The sequence below is a fragment of the Vidua macroura genome, chromosome 4, assembly GCF_024509145.1.
Source record: "Vidua macroura isolate BioBank_ID:100142 chromosome 4, ASM2450914v1, whole genome shotgun sequence".
Lineage (NCBI taxonomy): Eukaryota > Metazoa > Chordata > Aves > Passeriformes > Viduidae > Vidua > Vidua macroura.
The window spans coordinates 7,339,167-7,360,612 of NC_071574.1; the positions used below are offsets into that span (position 1 = coordinate 7,339,167).

General features: G+C 38.5%; 1 protein-coding gene across 1 annotated transcript in view; it reads right to left on the reverse strand.

Moving 5' to 3' along the window:
* SLC10A7 (solute carrier family 10 member 7) overlaps nucleotides 1-21,446 on the reverse strand; it is a 139,908-nt gene that overhangs the window by 28,940 nt on the left and 89,522 nt on the right. The window contains exons 6-7 of the mRNA XM_053976328.1: nucleotides 19,688-19,723; nucleotides 7,993-8,076 (exon numbers count right to left, since the gene is read on the reverse strand). Of these exons, the coding sequence (XP_053832303.1) occupies nucleotides 7,993-8,076; nucleotides 19,688-19,723 (120 nt within the window). The remainder of the gene's footprint in view (nucleotides 1-7,992; nucleotides 8,077-19,687; nucleotides 19,724-21,446) is intronic.

A 21,446-nucleotide genomic window follows, 5' to 3' on the forward strand; every position in this document is an offset into this window, starting at 1 on the left:
CTAAATTTTGGCTTCAGGAAATCATCTAATCAACCCATGCTAAATGTGTGTCATGCTAAATGTGCACAAAACACGGACAAAATATATCTTCTCTAACACAGAATCTCATACATTTTGATTTTCTCACAAGGTTCTACATGATCTGTAATTTCAGAGGTCAATTCAGCCTATAATCACTGATTCAAGGTAACCTAAATTCATGTATAACTTGATGGGAGAAATACAACCCTACAGAAGCTCATGTTAGCTGATTCACTTTGACTGGAAAATAATCCATTTGTTATTCATGCCTGGCAGAGTTGCTTCAGGACAAGGATGCTTTGAAAGCCTTTTCATTCTTAACCCAACTCTATAACTTTTCAGGGTAAACAAAGAACTACAAAAAACCAAAATTGGGAATATTTGTAGTGAAATAACGATAAATGTCACAAACACAATAAAGACAACACACATTCAGAGCCTGGGCTGAGATACTAAAGCTTCATTTGTCTGAAATGCAGCAAAAGCTAACACAGTCATTTTTTAATGTTAATATAAACCAATGGCATCCAAAATGGATGCATCCCACTGATGGAATAGAGCCAAAAGGGGATGTATTGGGTTTTGTGGCAAGGTTTGGTAGCGGGGCAGGTGACAGGCATGGCTTCTGGGAGAAGCTGCCAGAAGCTTCCCTTATGACTGGTGGAGCCAGTGCCAGCCAGCTCCGAGATGGATCCATCCCTGGCCAAGGCTGAGCTCAGCAGCGATGCTCGTAATGATGCACTGTAAAGATTTCCATGCAGAGTCAAATGCCAGCCCCAAAGAGCAGGGAAAGGCTGACCCAGAGGTGGCACATGAAAGAACATGAAGGTGAATCCTTCCCTCAAACTGCAGTCTAGTGGAGAAAACAGCGGGAGAGAAGCAAAACTTCATAGTAGGTGATATTTTATAAATAATCCGCCTGATAAACTCACAGAAAAGTTAGATAATAAAAGAACATAAATGTGTCCAGCAGGCAACCACCTTCTGAAGACTATATTCTGGCAACCTCCAAAGGTTTTGGAAAGGCATCAGCTCAAATTTGCTTCAAAACACAGTTTCAGGCTCAAACTTTCCTCTTGCCCAGGATTTAATTTTTAACAACAAAGAAATGTAATTACACTTGAGTTAACAGTAGTGTCCCCATTTCAATTTAGTTCTCCTACCAGAATAGTTATATCCACAGTATTTTTCCTACAGACTGCTCTGTATCCTGCCATAACCTTCTTGTCTAAACACCAACCTTCCTAAGCAAATGGGCTCACTGCTCTAATGCTTATTTCACTTAACATCCTTGGGGAAAGAAACATGATCTGCTGTTCCAGGAAAGCAGGTAAACTGTGCTTATCTATTATTAGATCACACATGAAAATAGCAAAAGGTGTGTTACAGAAAAACAATTCACTTCTCTAATTGTACCTTCAAAACAGTCACACTGTATGCCCAGAGAAATCTGCCAGTAAAATACAGCTAGACTGTTTCTACCTGTCTGCCCAAGTGCTGGACACAGAAGGTAAAAAATGCAATAAACAAGGTAATACATTAATGTTCATTATTAATTGAGCTAAATAGGGCAAGGAGCTCCCCCCCCTCCCTCATATGGAATGGAATAATGTCTGAAATTAGTCATGCAGTACATCTCCTAAAAATTATCTAGATCTGTAACTTATTTGTTTATTAAATCCAAGAAATGAAAAAAAACCCAAACAACCCAAATCCAAAAAAACCCCACAAAATGGATAGGAAGTCACAGTTTCTGTTTCCATTATACACAAGAGTCTCTCTTGGTATTTACACCATTATGTAAAATAGATTTTTCCTATTTCTACCAATTATTTTGGACTGACCTCCTCTTTAACAGAATTTACAGTGGGTTTACTGCACTTCTGCTCCTTTTTATTGTGTATTGGTATGTTCTTCTAGACACCTGGGAAAAACACCTGGGGCTTTACCATCTCAAAAAAGAAACGATAGTCACCTTTTCCTTGTGTTCAAACACAAGAGTAAACAAGCTGAAACTGCTGGATTATCACCACACCTAAATGCAGCAGTTACCTTACTTAATTTGTCCTCTAAGGTGAGATTCCTAACTCATTCTTAATTAATATTACTACTACTTATAGCAACAGACTTATGCAATGAAGTCTAAAATACAAAATTTTCTTTTGAAAATCTTTGAGTCAGGGTAGATATTTTCAACAGCCCTATAATTTTTCCATGTCTCTTCGTATATAATGATAGTAAACCAAGAAAGACAATTGCAGGGAATATTGGGAACTAGGTCTGTGAAGCCTGTAAGACATGAAAGGTGAGAAAATTGGAAAAAAAAAAAAGAAAGAAAGAAAATCAACTAAGATGGCAGCAGCTGTAAAAACCAGTATAAAGAATCAAATCCTGGAATGCAAGAGAGATGAATTGGGTTGTATAAAAATATAAATGAAATAAGATGCTAAGATGGACATAATTCACAAATTTCTATAGCATAACCAGCCTCCATATATAGAAAATCTGCATGCCAGTTCAAATGCACAGACCCTTTTATAAAGCAAACCTTGCACCACCTCAGCCAGACCCTGACCTGATAATTTTAGAGGGATTTTACCTGTGTGAAGGCATAAATTCCCACCATTTCCTGAATACTGCAGTAAAGTTTCAGATTTTGTGATGGTTCACCTGCTTTCCTAGGACATCATCAATTGTCAAATCCACCCTTATGCTACAGAGTGAGCAATCTAATGTTTGTTTTCTGAAGAAAGGGTGGGAAAAAAAATTTTTTTTGCAATCTGAAGGGAAAAAAAAATCTTTTTCTAGAAGCATCTTGCTTTTTTCCCCTCAGTTTACCAAACTCCCCTAAAAGCTTATTCCCAAGAGGTAGCTCCTGACACCTATACACCTTTAAAGCAAGGTTTATAGAAACCACATACGGCCATTTTCAAAATTATCTTTCACACTTTGGGGTAATTTGCAACTGTTGCTTTAAAACCTTATAAACAGGTGCAACATGGTAAAAATGTGAAGGGTGCCTGCAGCAGCAGTACCTTTCCTCATCTTTTGCTTTCTGTGGAAACAAGGCTCTGTTCCCTGCCTATGTCAGGTGTTAGTAGGGAGTGATGTGTGCTCTGAAGGCTGTTTATCCACTTCTTTTGTCCTCTGCAACAAGCTCCTAGGAGACTTCATCTCTCAGGCCTCTCCTCCCTGCAGCTGTCCTGGACTTTGAAGAGAATTAGGGCTACTTCGATGTGGATTTCATTTACAAGAAGAGACAGGTTTGACACTGTTTCCCCCCTTTTTTGGTAACAGTTCTGTTAATTTTTATTTCTCCCACCTTAGTTAAATAGTTCCTTCTACTTCCTATCAACTGCCACCTACCTTCCCCTTTCCATTTCTCATTCTTTAAAAATAAATACCTTGCTAAGCTTTTTAGTTTCAATTTCACTTACAACTTGTATTGCAACATAGCACCCTTTTAGACTTGTGTTGATAAGCACAGCTCCCAAATGCTGATAGGGCTCCTCTGGAACATTTTGGGCAATGATGCAGAAGGCACTTAAGATCCTTTACTTGTAGGACATCAAGATTTTTTTTTTGTGTGTATGACTAAATTCAGTGAGGATTTCTGTACAACTGGTTTCATTTTATAGATTTGGGAAGAAGAACTACACAGAATCATAACATTAATTTTAGCTTTAGTTAAGGTCTGTTTAATGCGAAGTGCCCACTTTACGTTGGCAGACAAATTACCAATGGGGCAACTAGAGAATGCATGAATGATAATGTACAGACAAGCTTTTTATTATTTATTCATAGAAAACAGTGGGTTTTGGTGTGCTGCTTTGAAAAATGTTCAAACTAGTAGAATATAATGAAAGCACAGTGAAAATTCTATTTCATTAACATTTAATCATAAATCGCTCTTTAATATAAAACATAAAATAAAAGTCTGTCATAAGCACTTAGGTGTAGGGAACGGAGAAAGTCTGCAAAAAGGGGAAAGGAAACATTGTGGTGGGCTTCACTGCTCCTGTTATCTGTCACTTCAGAAGAAAAAAAAATAAGCAAAGAAACAACAGTCTCCAGCTAAATCTCACAATTGGTCATGAAGAAACTGCTTGTATATTTCTCAAAAGCTTACATCTTGATGGCTAAAAGTATTACCAATATCAATGGGCAGGGAAACAATGATTGTAGCAAAATCACAACAACTCAAGAGCAGCAATCTTACCCAGGACTCTGCTACCCAGATAAAAAATAATCAGAACTTCAAGCTGCCAGAGCAGATTCAAAAATCTTTTCCATGAAATATCTATTACCATGTTTATTGTATAACAAGTATTCTCAAATTCCCCTTAGAGGTATACAAGAGCGATGCACAAATAACAAGCTCTTACCCAGTACAGATCTTCAAGGCTTATAGGAAATTAGATCTTTATAAAATACTACAGATTACATCCCTTTTCGAGACCTCTTGTCAGAGGGGTCTCATTCGTTACTCTACAAATACAAATGCAATATTATACTATCAATATTGATTTGAGTAACACCAGCCTGTCAATTAGCAGAACACATCTGCAGACACTGAGGACACAGGCTACAACATTTTTTAGGATCAGACAACCTGCACGTCTCTGACAAAGAATGGAGCAATTCTTATTGGGGACCATTTATCAATCACTGCTATCTGTGAGACTCAGTGCCTTTCTGATAACATTGTATCTTCCTTCTTCCTTTAACACTTCTTTCTTTCCCTAAAGAATGGTCCACCATCTGAGCAGAGCCTGTACCTGCAGCCCTTTACACATTTCAATGCCAGCACCTAGAAGAGCATGTTTGACTCCTGTTAACAGTAGTCCTAAAAGCTAAAAAAACTGTTCAAAACACAGAAGAAAATAAGCATCATTTACACTATTGTGACTTCTTTCTCCCAGCCATCATCAAAAATTCTGACAAATCAGCCAAGCAACCAAAACTCTTGATACATTTTGCCATAAAGCAAACAAAAAAACCCCAAACAAAACCAATCTAAAAGCACCTTTTTATGTGCTTTGCTTATATCCCAGAGGCTGCTCAAACAGCCAGCTCTGCAGCCTGCTCAGGAAATGAGCATTTAGGCAACACAGGTTTTCCCAGAGGCGAGATTTTTTTAAAGGAAAAGAAAGCCCTGGGAGAACACTTCCTTTAAGCAGCCTCCTCTGTTTTACACCAATGTGGTTCAAGCATAAAGCCCCCGTTGATCACAGATGAGTTAGAAAGGCTGAGGAGAGACAATCCTCTAAGCAGGCAGGTTTCAAGCTTGAGAGTTTTTTTCCCCCCAGTCAAGCTCTTTGTTACCAGGTAACCTTACCAGGCATTCTTCCACTGACTTTTCTGCTGAACAATATGGCTGCATGTGCTAAGGAATTAATGTAGTGGGCATGAAATTATAAATTAGAATTAATTGCTGAAGGCATCATTCAGGAACTGTGGGCCATTATCCCCTAACACATCTGGAACCCCAGAGTGAGTGACCTGTGATTCACAAACATGTCCCTGTGCCACATGCCGGGCAACACTTTAGTGATGAGTGAGTGGTGGTCTATGAACAAAGGGCAAAACTTCCCATCTAATTGGAGCACATGAAGGGCAAGAAGACCTATCACTGCATCTCTTGGTATCAGTCCATTTCTTGCTTATTGCCTTCCCTGACTCCTGCCCATTACTTTTAGATATCCACCTTCAGAAATGGCTTCTATTCATTCCTATCTGGGCAGGTTGGTTTACCTTTGTATATCTCTACCTAATCAAGATAATCACTGTAAACTACTGGCATTTCTGATCTGTAGCTTTCATTAGCATTTCTTCTCTTCCACATCCTCTGAACAGATATGGTCAAGTGCAGTAACTCCAGAAACAAAGTCTTTATGCTTAGAGGAATGAGAGCTACTTCTGTTGACCTTTCACTTCCAGAAACTGCTTAAAATGCTTTTAAAGAAGAATCATCCTATTTCTTGTTGAAGTGTATTTGTAAAAACCCCAACTATTAATTTGTCATTGGGTTACACAAGCTTTAAGATTATCTCTTTTTTCTTTCAGTCTTTATCAGAACTCCTAAATCCCATCTCAATCAGAATCACAATTCTGATTTCGATCTTGCGATCACACTTATTTCATATGGCTATTGCTCCATCCATGATACTCAGCTTTATCACTTCTTACAGCTGAAAGAACACCCAACTCCACCAATTTGCTGACATATCAATTTCCTATAACATCTTTCCAAAGCAACATTCCATTACACATACAGGTGAAAGTTCTCTTGAAATTTTGCCATCACTTTGTCCAGCAATCTACCTCATCTTTGGACTTATTACATTGCAGCACAGATGCTGATACTCCATGGCTACAGGACTATTGCTAAATCTGCTGTCGTGCATTTGTTCCCTAGAAGTGTCCACCTAAGGCTTCCAACTAACAGCTTCCAGTGTTTGGACCTTTCAGAAGAGGATTCGAGTACTTTTGCTTGTCTGCTTTTGGAGGACACTTAATTTTGATGAGGTAAGAACACAATACAGAGGTAGGTTAATCAGCAACCCTTTGTCCTAATTAATAAGGAAACTCTTTGGCATTTAATTCAAAGTACGAGAGCAGTTCCACAGCCTTCAGGGACACAGAGTTAATGTCCATTTTCTAGATTACATGGCTGCAAGAGGTTACACAGGTGCTGATGCTGATGACTACTGTCATGCTTATCATGCTTGTCCCTTTATTAGACTTCAATGGGTGTTTTGAATCAAAAGAAACTTCACTAGGAATTTGTTATGTTTCAGTACATGCTGATTTTGAAATGTGCAATTATAGTTTGATACAAGATTGACTGACATCCTGTGTAGCACAGGCAATGACAGACGTTCTTAACCTTGTCCAGGGTGCTCCTTTACAGCCTCTGTTCTCATTTGCCTGTATTTCAACCATGCCTTCCATTTTAAAGTCTGCTTTAGGCTGACAAAATTCAGAAGGTTCCAGCTGAACCTGTTCAGCTGGATGCTAGAACGAGCTGCAAATCCCACTGATATTCCCTCTGTGCATTCCAAATGCCTGAGAACAACAAATACTTACAAGTAAGTAAAAATTAGTCCTAAGGTGATTTAGTGTCCAAGAACATGACAACAGTTATGACAACTTTTGGTCTTACTATTGTGATTTCCCACCATGACTTGGGAGAAAAAATAACTAATATTAATATTTATGAACAAGCAGACACTACAGAGACAAGGATCACAGAAAACCTTATATATGCAACTAGCATTTTTTACATTCAGTGGAAGTTTTCTATCGTATGCCATGAAAAATAAGGCTTTGTGTGAGCATATGAACAATGAGTATAAAATGAAATGTTGACTAACTGCTCATTTCGCAAATATCTTCCACCCAGTGTAACGTGATAGAGAAGTCATATGAAAATAGTTTGCAGGTGTGCAACTAAACCCCTTATTGCAAAGCATAAGCAAAATGGCTCGAGCAGCCTTAATTTTATGATTTCTTAACTTGTGACCACTTAGCCTTTATATGTTTATTAATGTTGAGACTTTCTTTTTTTTTAAATTCCTGTAATTATCAGTAGATACTACACAGGGAGGAAGGACTTCCTTCACCCCCAGGCAAAGGGCATGTGACAAAAGGACTGTGTAGTAGTCTCAAAGCTCATTTGTATGGGGCTGGAATTTTGCACAGCCTGGGCTGCCATTTTCCCCGCTTTATGTTCACGAGCTCCCTCCTCGCTCTGCAGCAGCGTATGTTTGTGGTAGTGAGGGACAGATGCTCAATCTCAACAAAGATCAATGTGGCTCCAGGGAGCACTGTAGCATCTTTTCTCTGATATTAGACTTCACTATCCTGAGGCTGTTCCTATGTGGCAGCTTATCAGGTTGCCAGTCTGTCTTTGAGATAGCTCTCTTTATCTTGTTTTTTTAAATAAGAATGTATATTTAAAAGACATACCTGTCCAATAATAAGAGGGACTACAACAGTCATAAACAGCTGCGAGAATATGGATGTAAAAGGCACAGAGGAGGATGATCCAAGCTACAAAATAAAGATATACCATTAACATTCCACTTTTTCTAAGTATCTGGAAATTTCATACACAGCTATCACACATTAATATGCAATTTATTTTACACATAAAAACTGTGAACCGTGTGCACTGGAAGTAGCTGCACACATGTTTAATAATTAAGTCACAATAAAGCATTTGGTGTTCCACAAAACAGAACTAAACCAATCTCTGATTATTTTATAACCTAGGGTAATATTTCCATCAATATTCATTTAATTGAAAACCTGCTATACATATATGCCAATTAAATTATATAAGCATTTGTAGGATGATAGTCTAAAGAGACAGGGAGTGAATCCTCCTAACCAGTTAGCTCGACTTACATTACCATTTATACAAACATCAAGCAACAGAAGTCAGTGTAGTTACTTCAATAAATAAATGAAAATAATGAAATAGTGAAGAAAACATTCACATGTTTTATTTCAGTGCTGTCAAAAAAAGAGAAATGCTGGAAGTATAGAACTATTCTTTCATTAAGACAATTGAACTGACAGTCTTAGTCTTCAAATAGGTGATCTCTCTAACAATAATTGTAAATGCTAGAAGTATTTAGAAAAGAGGAACGTATACAGTCAGAGGAATTTTTTTGGAACCTGCTTCAGAATGTTTAGGAAAATATACAGTATTTTGTACATTCTGACTGGACTTTTGGGCTAGGTAATTGGAAACTTTCCTTTAATGTAATTTAACACCTCTTTAACACAATGAACACACATTAAAAAACATACACTAAGGAGACTGAATAGCATTGTCAGAGTTCCCATAAACAACCACTTGCTTAAGATGAGGCAAAGGACACAACATTAAGGTTTTCACAGACCCACTCTATTTTATATTTTGCACTTCACTTTAAAGATTCTCAAAATGACAACAGAATACAGAATCTTTTCAGCACCATCTAAATGATGTTGATTTCCTAAAACATTCTTGCATACATCATTCTCATAAATCATACTCAGATTGAATTATACTTTTCACACTTACCTTCCTTTCCAAGCTACCTGCACGACAGACAAGGTGATCATGCAATCTAGTAACTTTCTATAACCCTGCCTTGAAAAATCAACATATGGCCATACAAATGGGTTTGGCATAAAATAAGATTCTTCATAAATTTGAAGAACAGAAAAATCAGAAATCTTATATAATTAAGTATTTTAATTTATGCAGAAATGTACAACTGCGCTGCTTTTTTGTACCTGTACATTTGTACATTCACTGCTTGGGAAATGGGTGAACACAGCTGTGGGGGATGTCTCTGGGCAAGCTGAGCTTTGGGTGCAGGCAAACGGCCTCAGATTTCATATGTCCCTTGCTGAATACACTCTGGGTGGAGAGGTGGAACAGGAGGAACATACAGGATCTGGCTGTTTCCTGTGTGCTACCTGAACTGGCAACATCAGCTAAGACTTTGACTGCTTAATAAATTACAACATCTCGTCACCATCACCTCCAACTTTAATGATGTGGGCACACGGGAGGGGACCTGAAGATGACACCACAGCTGAGAATTTTGGTCTGCAGGTAGGGACTATGTGAGCCTAAATTTCCCACAGAGCCAAGAGAGAGAAGTAAAAGCTTGCAAGTAAAAGCTTGCATTCAGATCACCCACAAGTAGCCAAAGTCTGGCAGTGCAGCCACATTCCCAAGGGACACAGGGCACTCTGAGTGTTTCCCTACAGAGAGCACAGAACTCCATCATCCCACTCATCATCTCCTTGTTGTTTTAATTCTTGTAAGGAGCTTCTGAAATTTTAAATGTCCTTAGTTTTTCAAATTGTATTTGGACTTACTGTTACGTGCTGAGAAGCTAAAAGCATTACTTACTGTGTATTCCAGGAAGCCTTTTCAAGTGAAAGTCAAGATTTTTAAACTTTAAAGTCTGCCTGGGCCACAGAGGAGTCAGTCTAAGCAAGCCAGGACACTTGCACAGCTTCACAGAACTACGACAATTTGGCAGTGACTCCTGTGCTTTTCTATAAAATGTTGATTGGACTTTGCTCATTACTTTTAAGTTTTATGCTCAGTAGATGCATAATCAGTTTCTAAGTCAGGAAAGAAAAACTATTCAACAGCATAACACACTGCTGAAAAAGGTACACTCTTGCCAGCTTTTTAAAATATTACTTCAAATGTAATGTCTTCAAACTGTTGGGAATTTTTAAGCACTTTGTATATATACAAGGATATGTTCTGCTTTGGATGTGGGGCTTTTGGTATTTGTTTTGTTGTGTTTTTTAGATAATTACAAACTGAATTAAAGGTACTGATATTATGTCTTCAAACAGACTTCTAAACTTTGTTTCCCTTCTGTATATTTTGACAATAATTTCAGTGGGCTGTTTTTTATCAAAATCTATCTGTTAGATTATGGTTACCAATTCTTGTATTACCTTAACCTTAAATCTATCTCCTGAGAAAGAAACAGAAGATAAGATATAGGCTGAAGAGAAGGCACAAACTTCTCAATTACACAGAAAATAAGGACATTTTAACCCAGACTTTGGACATATGGTGGCTAACCACAAAGAATCAAAATTACTACAGACTCCAAAATGAATGGAAGCATACTTTGACCAGGGCCTTCTCAACATTTGTAGCATGAAAACTCATCAGGCTCACAACTCTAAGTGTCCCATGGACTCTTAGAGATTGCCTGGGCTCCAGAGCTCCTTTGAACGTATCTTTTGGATACTTTTACCACACTTCTTTTGAGAAAGAGAAGTGAGAACTGAGGAAACAAAAACCTTGATATAATGTCAACCAAACCTTCCTACACACTTACAAAATGCAAATATTCTGTCTGAATGAATAAATGGGATTTCACTCAGGTTTTAGTTGGATCAAGGTAAGTTCTGTGCTCCATTAGCTGTCATGAAAGTTTTGTGTAAGAACTAACTACCTAGATGATGAGCATTGCACAGAAACTAGTATTTTGTTAAAATGGCTGATTACCTTTGGCTGCTCCCCTTGTTATAATAATCTTTATGCCTAAAAATGAACCTTTCTTCAATGGCAAACAGGTATACTGTAAGAACTGGCATAAAAACATCATAAAATCAATTTGCTGATTTATAGCTGAAAAAACACTACCCCTACCTGATTGGAATGACATATGGAAGATAAAATGCACCACTTAATGAAAAAGGAATCACAAATTTCATGCCACCATATTGTCCATGCTTATTTAGGAACATTTTGAAAGTTTGATATTGTGAAAAGATTGTTACACACCATGCTGGATAGCAGCATTTCAGTTACAGGTTTAGAAATAAGGCAGCTCTGCTTTAATGGACTCACTATTCAAGAAAAGACCCTGAAAATTCTTGATTTGGGAAAGATACTTTTTACTTAAATAATCTGAGTGATTTCAGCAGAGTAACTCAGATAAGCAGAAGGATAATTCCAGGCAAATCTTCCCAAACAATTCTGTCACCATGCAGCACTTCAAACCTGACCTGCAGCATTCTTGCTAATTTAGTCCTAGACCTTTCTTCTCAAGAGACTGCCTGTTTTGTAAAAACCCAACAAATAATTTAGTGGGTTTCTTTATGAGTTTGTGGTAGAAACACTGGCTTATCCTTAATTAAAAGGCTATATTTAACTGGATATGGAAAAAAAAAAAAAAAAAAAACCACAAAGAGCAAAACCCAAACTTCCTTGCATAAAAAACAAGACAACTCCCAGCCTAGACTGTCTCCACAAGCCAGATGCTCCATTCTCATCTTTCTGGCTGCCCAGGCAGGTATCACAGTGGGTGTTCCCATGTCTACACTGCCATGGACTCAGAAGAAACACATCATCCCAGTCCCACCAAATTACAGCTCAGTGACACATGTGCTGCACACACTGCGTCCACTTTGGAGCAGGCTGTCCTTTGGGGGCAGCTTTTACTCTCCCAGTGCTCTCCTGCAATTAATGCTTCCTCAGGTTGTGTCTTTGTGCTCTTTACACACCATCAACCAGCTTCAGCCTCACCAGTTGTTGAGCACAGAGGAGGAAGGGGTGAAAAGAGGGCAGAACTGATGGGGAGGGGCACTACTGGCTGCTCTTTTACACAAGATAGTAAATTTTAAGCTTTTATTTTCTACATTCTGGTGGAAAGGTCTGGCTACTCTGACACCCCCTTTAAATTTTGAACTCAGTGCTGCATTGTCACCGCTTCTGGTTCCCCTCACCCAACCCAGATCCAGCTGCCTCAGAGGCCTGTCTGGAACACCTCATGCCTCAATCCCTTTACATCCTGTTGGGGATGGCCGGCCCATTACAGAAAGGCCACAGAAAGCAATGCACTTTTGGAAAAGATGTGGATGGCATCCAGTTTAGTGATGAAAGGCAGTGCTGAACAAAACCCTCCCTTGCTTTGGACTCCTTCCAGAGCCCTCACCCTGACCCAGTCGTTGCAGCACGTTATAGTAGAGCAGAAAAATAACCACGTCTGCCTCAGTAGCCCAGAAATGGAAATGCTGTAATGGGAACCACCATGGGCAGCAACAATGCTGAGAGGCTCTGAGAAGCAGGGAGCAGATGGAAGAGTACTGATGTGCTCCTGTGAGTTCCACAGTGCCCAGCTCCAGATTTCAGGCAGGAGGTCGAAAGAGGGCATTCCCACATGACATCCAAGCAGAGCTGACAGGTCACTGGGGTGTCCTTCCCACCCCCCTGCTTTACAGGCAGTCACACGCACAGCATTCCAACATCTCGGTAAGGCACAGAAGCCGTGCAAGAGATGCCAGCACTGACCAAGAGTCATTGACTGGTACTGAAATAATCCACCTGGAATGGGTGGAAGGGAAGGGAAAGCATATCACTGAGAATGGAGTTTCTACAGGACATGTCTAAATTTAAATATAAAGGTTTTAATTACACCTGGCAAAACCTGCAAATTGTCTCTTGCCTCAGAAAGGGGCAAACAGAGATGGCATACGATGCTTTGGCAGTCATGTTTTTTAACAAAGAGATCTTTCACTATTATTCTTAAGAATGAAACTTAAATCCCCCAGTTCTGCTAAATAACTAGACATATTTTGCAAATTCTTGCATATTCTATATATGCTTATATATTCTATATATGCTTAGCCACACAGTTTGTGTAGCTGTGGGAGTTGATTTGGCACAAATTAAAAAGTATCTATCTGTCTACATACATCCTCCAGTTCTGTTGCCATGTTGCCAAATTAAAAAAAAAAAAAAAAAAAAAAATCAAAGTTTTGGAGTCAGAAGTATGGAAAAACAAAAGCTGACAATCTTGATTTTTTTTTTTAATTTAATTTTTTTTATTTCCTGGCTGGGGCAATGAGACTGTATATTTCGGGTTTCCCTTGTTAAAGTGATCACAGATGACTAATCCCCTTTGGGCTCCCCTATGACACATTAAATACCAAGCCAATCCAAACACACCTGTGGATTTTAAAGCCGTTTATAGAGCAGTAAAAATAACCATAGATATTCTTCATCTGAAATACACCAGAGCTACTCTTCCACTTAACTGTGGTGCGATGATCTGGAGGGTTAATGTACAGAAACAAGATCAAGTTTACAACCCAGAAACACCTAAATGGGAATTAGATTAATACCCTTGGAGAGCAGGGACTTAAGGACTAGCATCCAAAAATTCTGCTGCAAACAAGGGCCTGACTAGCTGGAAAGACATAGATTAGTCAAGAACCATGAATATTATTTATCCATGAGAAAGAAAACTGTGATGTACCAGAAGAAATAAATCAGTCAAGATAGGGGATATTGGAGATGTAGCACAAGGCTTGGATAAGCCCTTGGTGAAGCAAGTTGAACAACTGTGCAGGATTTGTATTCCTGGGCTGAAGAAGGAATTAAAACTGGAGCAGGTGCACAAAACACCTCAGATTAAGAGATTGGTTTTATGAATCTAAAGATTAGAAATGTATGGCTTGTTTAGCCTAGCTGACTGGAGGCTGGCAAAGAGAAAGCCAGAGCCAGGGTGATAAATTTCAGAGAAGTTGCTATTCAGATGTATAACACTGGCAACAAAGACAAATGGATTACACATCCTTAACCAGTACTTAATGGAAATTAGTTTTCTGTTCATCAGAGACACAAATTTCTAGTACTGCAAGGGTGGAGGCAGAGCAAAAATCCTTAGTTTCAATTCTGAGGTGAATTGCAAAGCATGGAAAAGAGATGGACTGGGTGAGTCAGGATGGGATTCTCCTGGTAGCCTGGTTCTATGATCCTATTAAAAATGTGTGGTTAACTTCTGCCCATGCTGAAGCAGGTTGTGCAGTTGAAAGGCTCTCCTAGTCTTACATAGATGAAAATCTCAAGAGCAATAACATGTAGAGAAGGACCTAGAAAAACCTACAGTATTTTGTGTGTGAGTCAGGAACAAGGAGGGTCCCTATTATTCTCTGTTACTTACTCCAATTTAAATAACAAAGCCATAAAAGGTGCATGTGAAAAAAGCAATAAAATTAGTAAGTAAATATTTTACAGCAGTCATTGAAAAGTTCTAGTTAATTGTAAAGAGTTTGGATCAGATCAGAGAATTTTGTTTTCCCAATGATTAAAGAAGAAAGGAAACAGTGAGGTAAATAGCCAGGTAAAAATAATGATGCACTTTAAACCTTCCACATGAATGAGTTGATCTGTTAATAGCTAATGCACTGTGCTGCTCCCCCTCCCTTCCCCTCCCCACTGTAATCAGCCTTTTGTCACATACCAGTGAAATCCATTAGCTGCAACTTCCTTATCAACTTCCAAGGCTTTCCAGCTACTAAGATATTTGCATATTTAACGATTCATTTGACTGGTATCAGCTCTCATTTACCAAGTGCTTGAGAAGAAAAACAAGGCATAGTGTGTAGAAGTTCTGTTTAAAAACAAAAAAAAGTACTGACAGCTCCTTTCAATAAACAGATTTATCTGAATTAATTGGATTGGAGTAGACTTGGTAAAAAAATCTGAGAAGCATCAACAACTTTTGGACCCATATTTTAATTTAAAGATTGTGAATACAAGTGAAAGCTCTCCAGCATTTAAATCAGCTTCTAATTTCACTCTATTTGTTTCACTTTTCTCTGCACTACTTGCACCAGATTTCCTTCACTTGTCTACTCCTGAATTATTTCAGCAGTGCTACTTTCTAGTACTTATGACATCACCACTACAACACCAACATCAAAATAAAACTTCAGAAATCAAGAACAGGAGCAAGTTGATAAAGCCTTGAAAAGATTCTGTTTTGACACAAATGGTAGTTCTATTGGCAAAAGAGCTAATGGGGGAGTAATGCCTGACAGTCACATAGAAGGTTTGCCAAGCATATCTTTAAAAATACACATGAATTTCGTATGGGGTCTTTTACATTCCACATTAACTGCTCTGCAGACATGCTTCTGAAGTAGATAAAAACGTAAAATACTGACTTATCTCAAATATTTTTGATGGCTTTCAAAAGAAACACATAGATTCACACCCCTAAGACTTCTGCTACTTTGATAACTAACCTTGGAGAAAACAAAATTTATTTTTCTGCTTTAAAAATTGTCACGATCGATCTGCTATTCTCTTTAAGTGTGCAAAATGACAAGAGGGAGATGGACAGCCTCACTCTCTGAATGCTTTGGCACACAGCCTCCTAATCATTGCTAATGAAGCATTGCAGAATGCTGCAAAGAAATATCAAACAGTATAACCTCATGCTAACATGAAACCGATTTAACTTGCTTTGTTTCTGCTCACCACATATATGAGCCCCAGTTATATACAATTTATGGGACATTGGCCATTTCTAACATCTTTGCTGGGAATATGGCATATTAACTGTTAATAATAAGGGTTAACATAAGGATGATGATATTGCTGATTAACATATCTGGGAAGAAAGATACAATAGCTTCTTATTAGGCAAAATGTTAATCAGAGGTATCTGTGACCAAGTCAGATATTCTTTATAAAGTTTAGCTAAGCATCCTCATACAGTGCAGTAATTAAAGGCACAGTATTTAAGGCTTCATTAAATTAATCTGAACCTCTTAGAATGTTAATTTTGAGTAAGCTTTACGCCAGAAGTTTCATAGCAGAAATATACTTTTCAGAAATGTAACTGACTTCTTCTTCAACACCATTCACTTAAAATGATAAATTATTTGCATTAAATGCATTATTTATTATAGCTTCAACATGCCTTTATCAATGTTGTTTAGACAATTTATATTTACATTACTGGGCAATTATGAACAAAAAGGCAGCTCAGAACATTATATTGTCTGGTGCACACAGGGCAAAATATAAACAATAACTACTACCTCAGGTTAAGCTATATAACAAAAACAAGCTAATAGACAACAATGTATTTTATTTCTGGCAGCACTAAAGTTATTTTATGCACTGTTTACAGGGAGAATAACAAATATGAACACTAATGTAACAGAGCATTCAGGCTATCACAGCACAACTCAGTGGAAGAGTTAATGCTTGCGAGTACCAGATTCATGAATTAAAATTCATTGATGACATTGACTTGAAAGGTCCATGAATAGCATTCAGCAGCTCAGTTCACTTATTGTAGAGGTAAATGGAAGTTTTATTTTGAAACTTGAAAATTTCACCCTGTATTAATTAAGCATTAAGGCTAAGTTGCATGACTAAACTGCTGAATGGTTCAGAGAAGAAAACCAGGACTCTTCTAGTCCATGTTTCACATTCCACAGTAACTCCACGGTACCACATGAAATGACAAAGCTGCAGATTGTAAGCAAGCATACAGAAACATGTGAATTGCGTGCTTGATTCCACTATGTTCACCAGGCCAGATGCATCAAGGAAACTCAGAGGAAAACTAGAGTGGTTCACAAGAAAGAAAGGTTTCAGCAGTCCAAACCACAGACTGTCACAGGACATGAAACTCGAGTTTTGCACATTCAGCTGTCCTAAATATCTAACACTGGATAAACTGAACCTTCAGAGAAGGGAGACCTCATCTTAGCAAAGTGTGCTGCTGGGCTGACCAGAATACTGCTCTTCATCTGTGAAACCCTCAACAAAGACCTCAAGAAGTTTTAAATATTTACATAGCACAAGGACAGTCCTCAAGTTTTGGGCTCTGTGACAAAAACCCACAGTTCTTGTAACTCCCCTCATCCCCAGACTAGTTTGTTTATCACTCTGATGACAAAGCAAAGTGTGTATCTTCCTCAAGAAGAACAAGTCCACGTCATGTTACAAACCACCCAACAATTAATGTGAATTTTACACATTTCTCATACAAATCTTTCCAGGGCTGGCAGGAAGAACAGAGTCATGATTTGTCTTCCTGTCGTTGCACACATGAAGTTTTATCACCTCTTCTGAGAAGAGGGATTTATGGGGCAATTTATGGGGCAGAATATCTTGTTATCTGCCTATAAAGACACCAAAGAAAAGAACTTTATCTTGCTTGAAAAGAGACACAGATCTTTCCTTAACATTTCAGTTTCTGCAGAAAATACCCAATTTGACTATTCAGTGCACCAGACTCAGTGAGGTAGAGCATGGGGAAAGCTGCCAGTGAGCAAAAGTAAAAAGAGCTAAGTTTCACTTAGAAACAAGGGCACAGTTTTCTGAATGAATGCTTGTGGAAGAAACAGCTTCTATATACAGGAGAGAAGAGGATTGGAAAACAGCAAAGCAGATCATCCTGGATCAACATATTCAGTGTAAGAATAACAAAACACTTGTCTTTTTTTAAACAAAAGTCATCTTTTTCAACCTACAATAAGTCTATGATCCCAGGTGTACTGAGAAAGCTTTGCTGGTGTGTATCAATATATACAATATGGTTAAAGCAATTTGTGTGTAAACACAGCTACGTCAGTGAATTACAATTTGCTCTAGTAAAATAAAACTCTTCCCACACAGTTATTCTGAGGCAGTAGCTGATATTACAGCCACTCTCACAGTGCTATTTATCCCAGTTTATACTGCTATATTTGTATATAGCCCATATGTTGCTTAAGCATCCCTGCTATAAACAGTGCATCCCTTGCATGCCACTTACAAATTGTTTCAGACCAACTTCTCACTTCCCCCCCTTTCCAGTGTGCTGACTTAGATACTGTCCCAGATTGCAAGGCAAGATGTATTCTATTTGCCATCTGTATGGCAGTTGTCTTCTGTTAAGTGGGCAGTTTTCCTTATCTCTTCCACAACCAATCCTCCCTCCGGGTGACATCTGCTGTTAATGGCCTATTGAATGTCATGACATGACTGCTAAAAGTTGCAGCATCCCACTGTGAGATGCTCTGCCCAGAGGAAGGAGACAAGCATTCCTACCTGGACACAATCTTGAGAATCTGGAGCACCAGCACGGCTTCTCCACTGGATTTTCCAAAGGAACAGCTGCCTCTTCCACTGGATCATCAAAGGAAGACTACACCCTTTTACAGGATCACTGCTCCAACAGAACCACACCTGACACTCCAGGAGGACTGCAGCCACAATTCCAACTGGACTGCTGCCAACACCCTGGGTGTCAGGTTGTATTCTGACTTTGTCAGTGTTCTTTTGGTTTACTGCATTGTTTATCTTTTTATTTTCTTCCCTAATAAAGAACTGTTATTCCTGCTCCCATATTTTTGCCTGAGAGCCACCCCTTAATTTCAAATTTATAACAATTCAGAGGGAGGGGGTTTATGTTTTTCCATTTCAGGGGAGGCTCCTGCCTTCCTTAGCAGACACCTGTCTTTCCAAACCACATCCAAGACACATACAAAGCCATCAGAAAGACAAACATAAAAGAAAATTTATGTCTTCCTTGAAATTCTTGAAGTGCTTCAGGCTATATTCCCTGCTCTTCACAAAGCCACAGCCCTCAGCAGCTTGCACCACACCACACCAGTTATGCCAGCAAATCCTCAAGCATCAAGACTTCCTATCTGACCAGGGATTTACTAAACACCACCACACACCTGCAAAAGCGTCTCCATTGTATGCTAATATCCATGCTTTTATAAAACATGAAAATAAAGCTTGGTCTCCTCCCTTTCTCTCTACCATGAGCTGCAAGGATCTAAGGCCCTCACTGAAGGGTAACAATTGAACTAACAGGAACAAAGCAGCATTACATTCAGTGATGCACAGGGGCTCCAGTAATCTGTCTTGTCTCTGCCACAAAAATATCCATGGGATTAGTTGCCCAAAAGCAAGGCTGTGTTTATCTGAGTAGTGCTTTTCTAGTTGTTCTCATCCACTTCAGATCAGTGCAATCCTGTCCAGCTCCTGCAAGTGAAAGCTCTCCAAGAGCTCTCCTAGCTGAGTTATCTCCTTACCTGGCAAGTGTTTTTGTATTTTACCCAGACTGACTAACAGCATATGATTTTACACTTCTGTAAGAGCAACAGCTTTTGGTAGTCTTAGAATGAAGTGTAGGTGAGGTTTGCATACACTATGATACATTTTGATGGCTTTCCTGGGAGGCAGCTAATTTCAAATATTGACCAGAAAAATATTCTTCATTATTTATGCACTGTGAAAACCATCCAAACTTGCATCTTAAACATAACATCTAATAGGTGCAAGATTACCCAGTAAAAGATAAATTAATATCATGATACTTACAAAAAGCAAAAGCAGAAGTGGAGTTATAACAATGCCCTGGAAGAAACAAACAAAAACATTCTGTTAGTCAGGGAGGCAGAAAAATATTTACTTTCTTATCTTAGTACATGGAAATACACAAACATCATTTAACCTCATAGAAATTAAGTAACAAGCTCAACTTTGCTCTTCACTGAGCATGTTCTTTAACATTTATGCAGCAATCATTTTATAAACTACACTCAGTACCAAGTACCTTTTTTTACCTTTTTGCATCTAAGTCTCTCTGTTCTAAAATATACAGATACATATTCTGATACACAGAAATATAGATCATTTATTTTAAAAAAAGACATATTAAAGTTCTCCCCTCAGAGTGCTGTATCTTAACTTCACTAAGCAGCTCCTCCTTAGGGAGAGACTTGATCAAGTCCCATGCCACCCAGTCCCAGGTCCTCTTCTGAGCAGAAGCTGCATCAACTGTGATGAATTAGGTGTCGTGACTGTGTAATGTAAGCAGATATTCCCCAAGGAAATGAGCTGAGATCTCAAAACTCATTTCACTTGATTAGACTTCATGTCTCACTGGTAGAAGGCAAGTCTTTCATCTAATTTAATCACACAGGACCACCTCAGCTTTCCACATCCCCCGGGCAGATGCAAGCAAAAAGATTTGTTGTCTTCACTGACAAGGAACAGGTTTAAAGCTGATGATTGGACAAAATAGAGGATTTTAAGTTTCATGAAAGCAAATCTTAGAATGAGTTGTTTGGGTTGGGAGTTAATATGACATGCATCACTTTCATAGCTGCAAACAGCAATTCCCCATCATCCTTCCATCTGACTTCAATATTTTATTATTGCTCAATAAAATGAGTCCATCATTTAATGCATGCTAATTCATAGAGCTGGCTCAAAACTTCTCTAGGCCAGGACTATTCTCCATCCAGATAGGTCACAGGAATAGCTAGCTTCTCAGCTATTCACAAATTATTTTTAAAGGACAAAGGTCCAAAACATGCTCACATTTATCTAAAAGGGTTCTTATTTTATGTTTTATTTAGCTGCAAGTGAAAAATAATTGAACAAAAAAACCAAGTTGTCCCCTGCTTTTCACTTAACTTGAGTAACATGGCTTTACTTCAATCTCTTGGAAGAAAATACAAAGAAAAACTTGAAACAACTAGTTTTGTATTTGCTTTCTGGGTCCACAAAAAATCACAGATCCAGATGGACTATCAGTCACAGAGAGTTCCTACTGTGTTCCTAAAACAAAATGCAACAAATAAATGCCACAAATTATAGCAGACAGGAAGGATCAAGGAGGAAACAGTTAAGCTGTGCAACTTGAAGCCTCTGCAGAATTTAAAAATGTATTTCAAAATAAATAATACATGCCATATCTGACTGCCCCACAGCCCAGCTATCCATAATAATTTATCTTTTTGCAAATGTCACAATTGAGATAGATCATAAAAGACTGAAAAGAGAAGTAGAAGCAGTAAGAATTGCTTCAGGGAGTCACTCACTATTTACAGGAGGTCTAGACCAAAATGCAGATAACAGATATACAGAAATATAGGTGTTCAAGTACAGCAGCTGGAGAGGAAGAAACAAAAGTTGGGGAAGGGAGGAGGCATCAAGGGCTGAACTGACATTTGCATACAGCAGAACCTATGAGGAAGAACTGACTGCAAGATCTGTGTAATGCAGGAAACAACACAGTCACTGCATCAGGGTGACCAAACTCCAGCTTTTAGGGATGGCTGCTACAAGTACC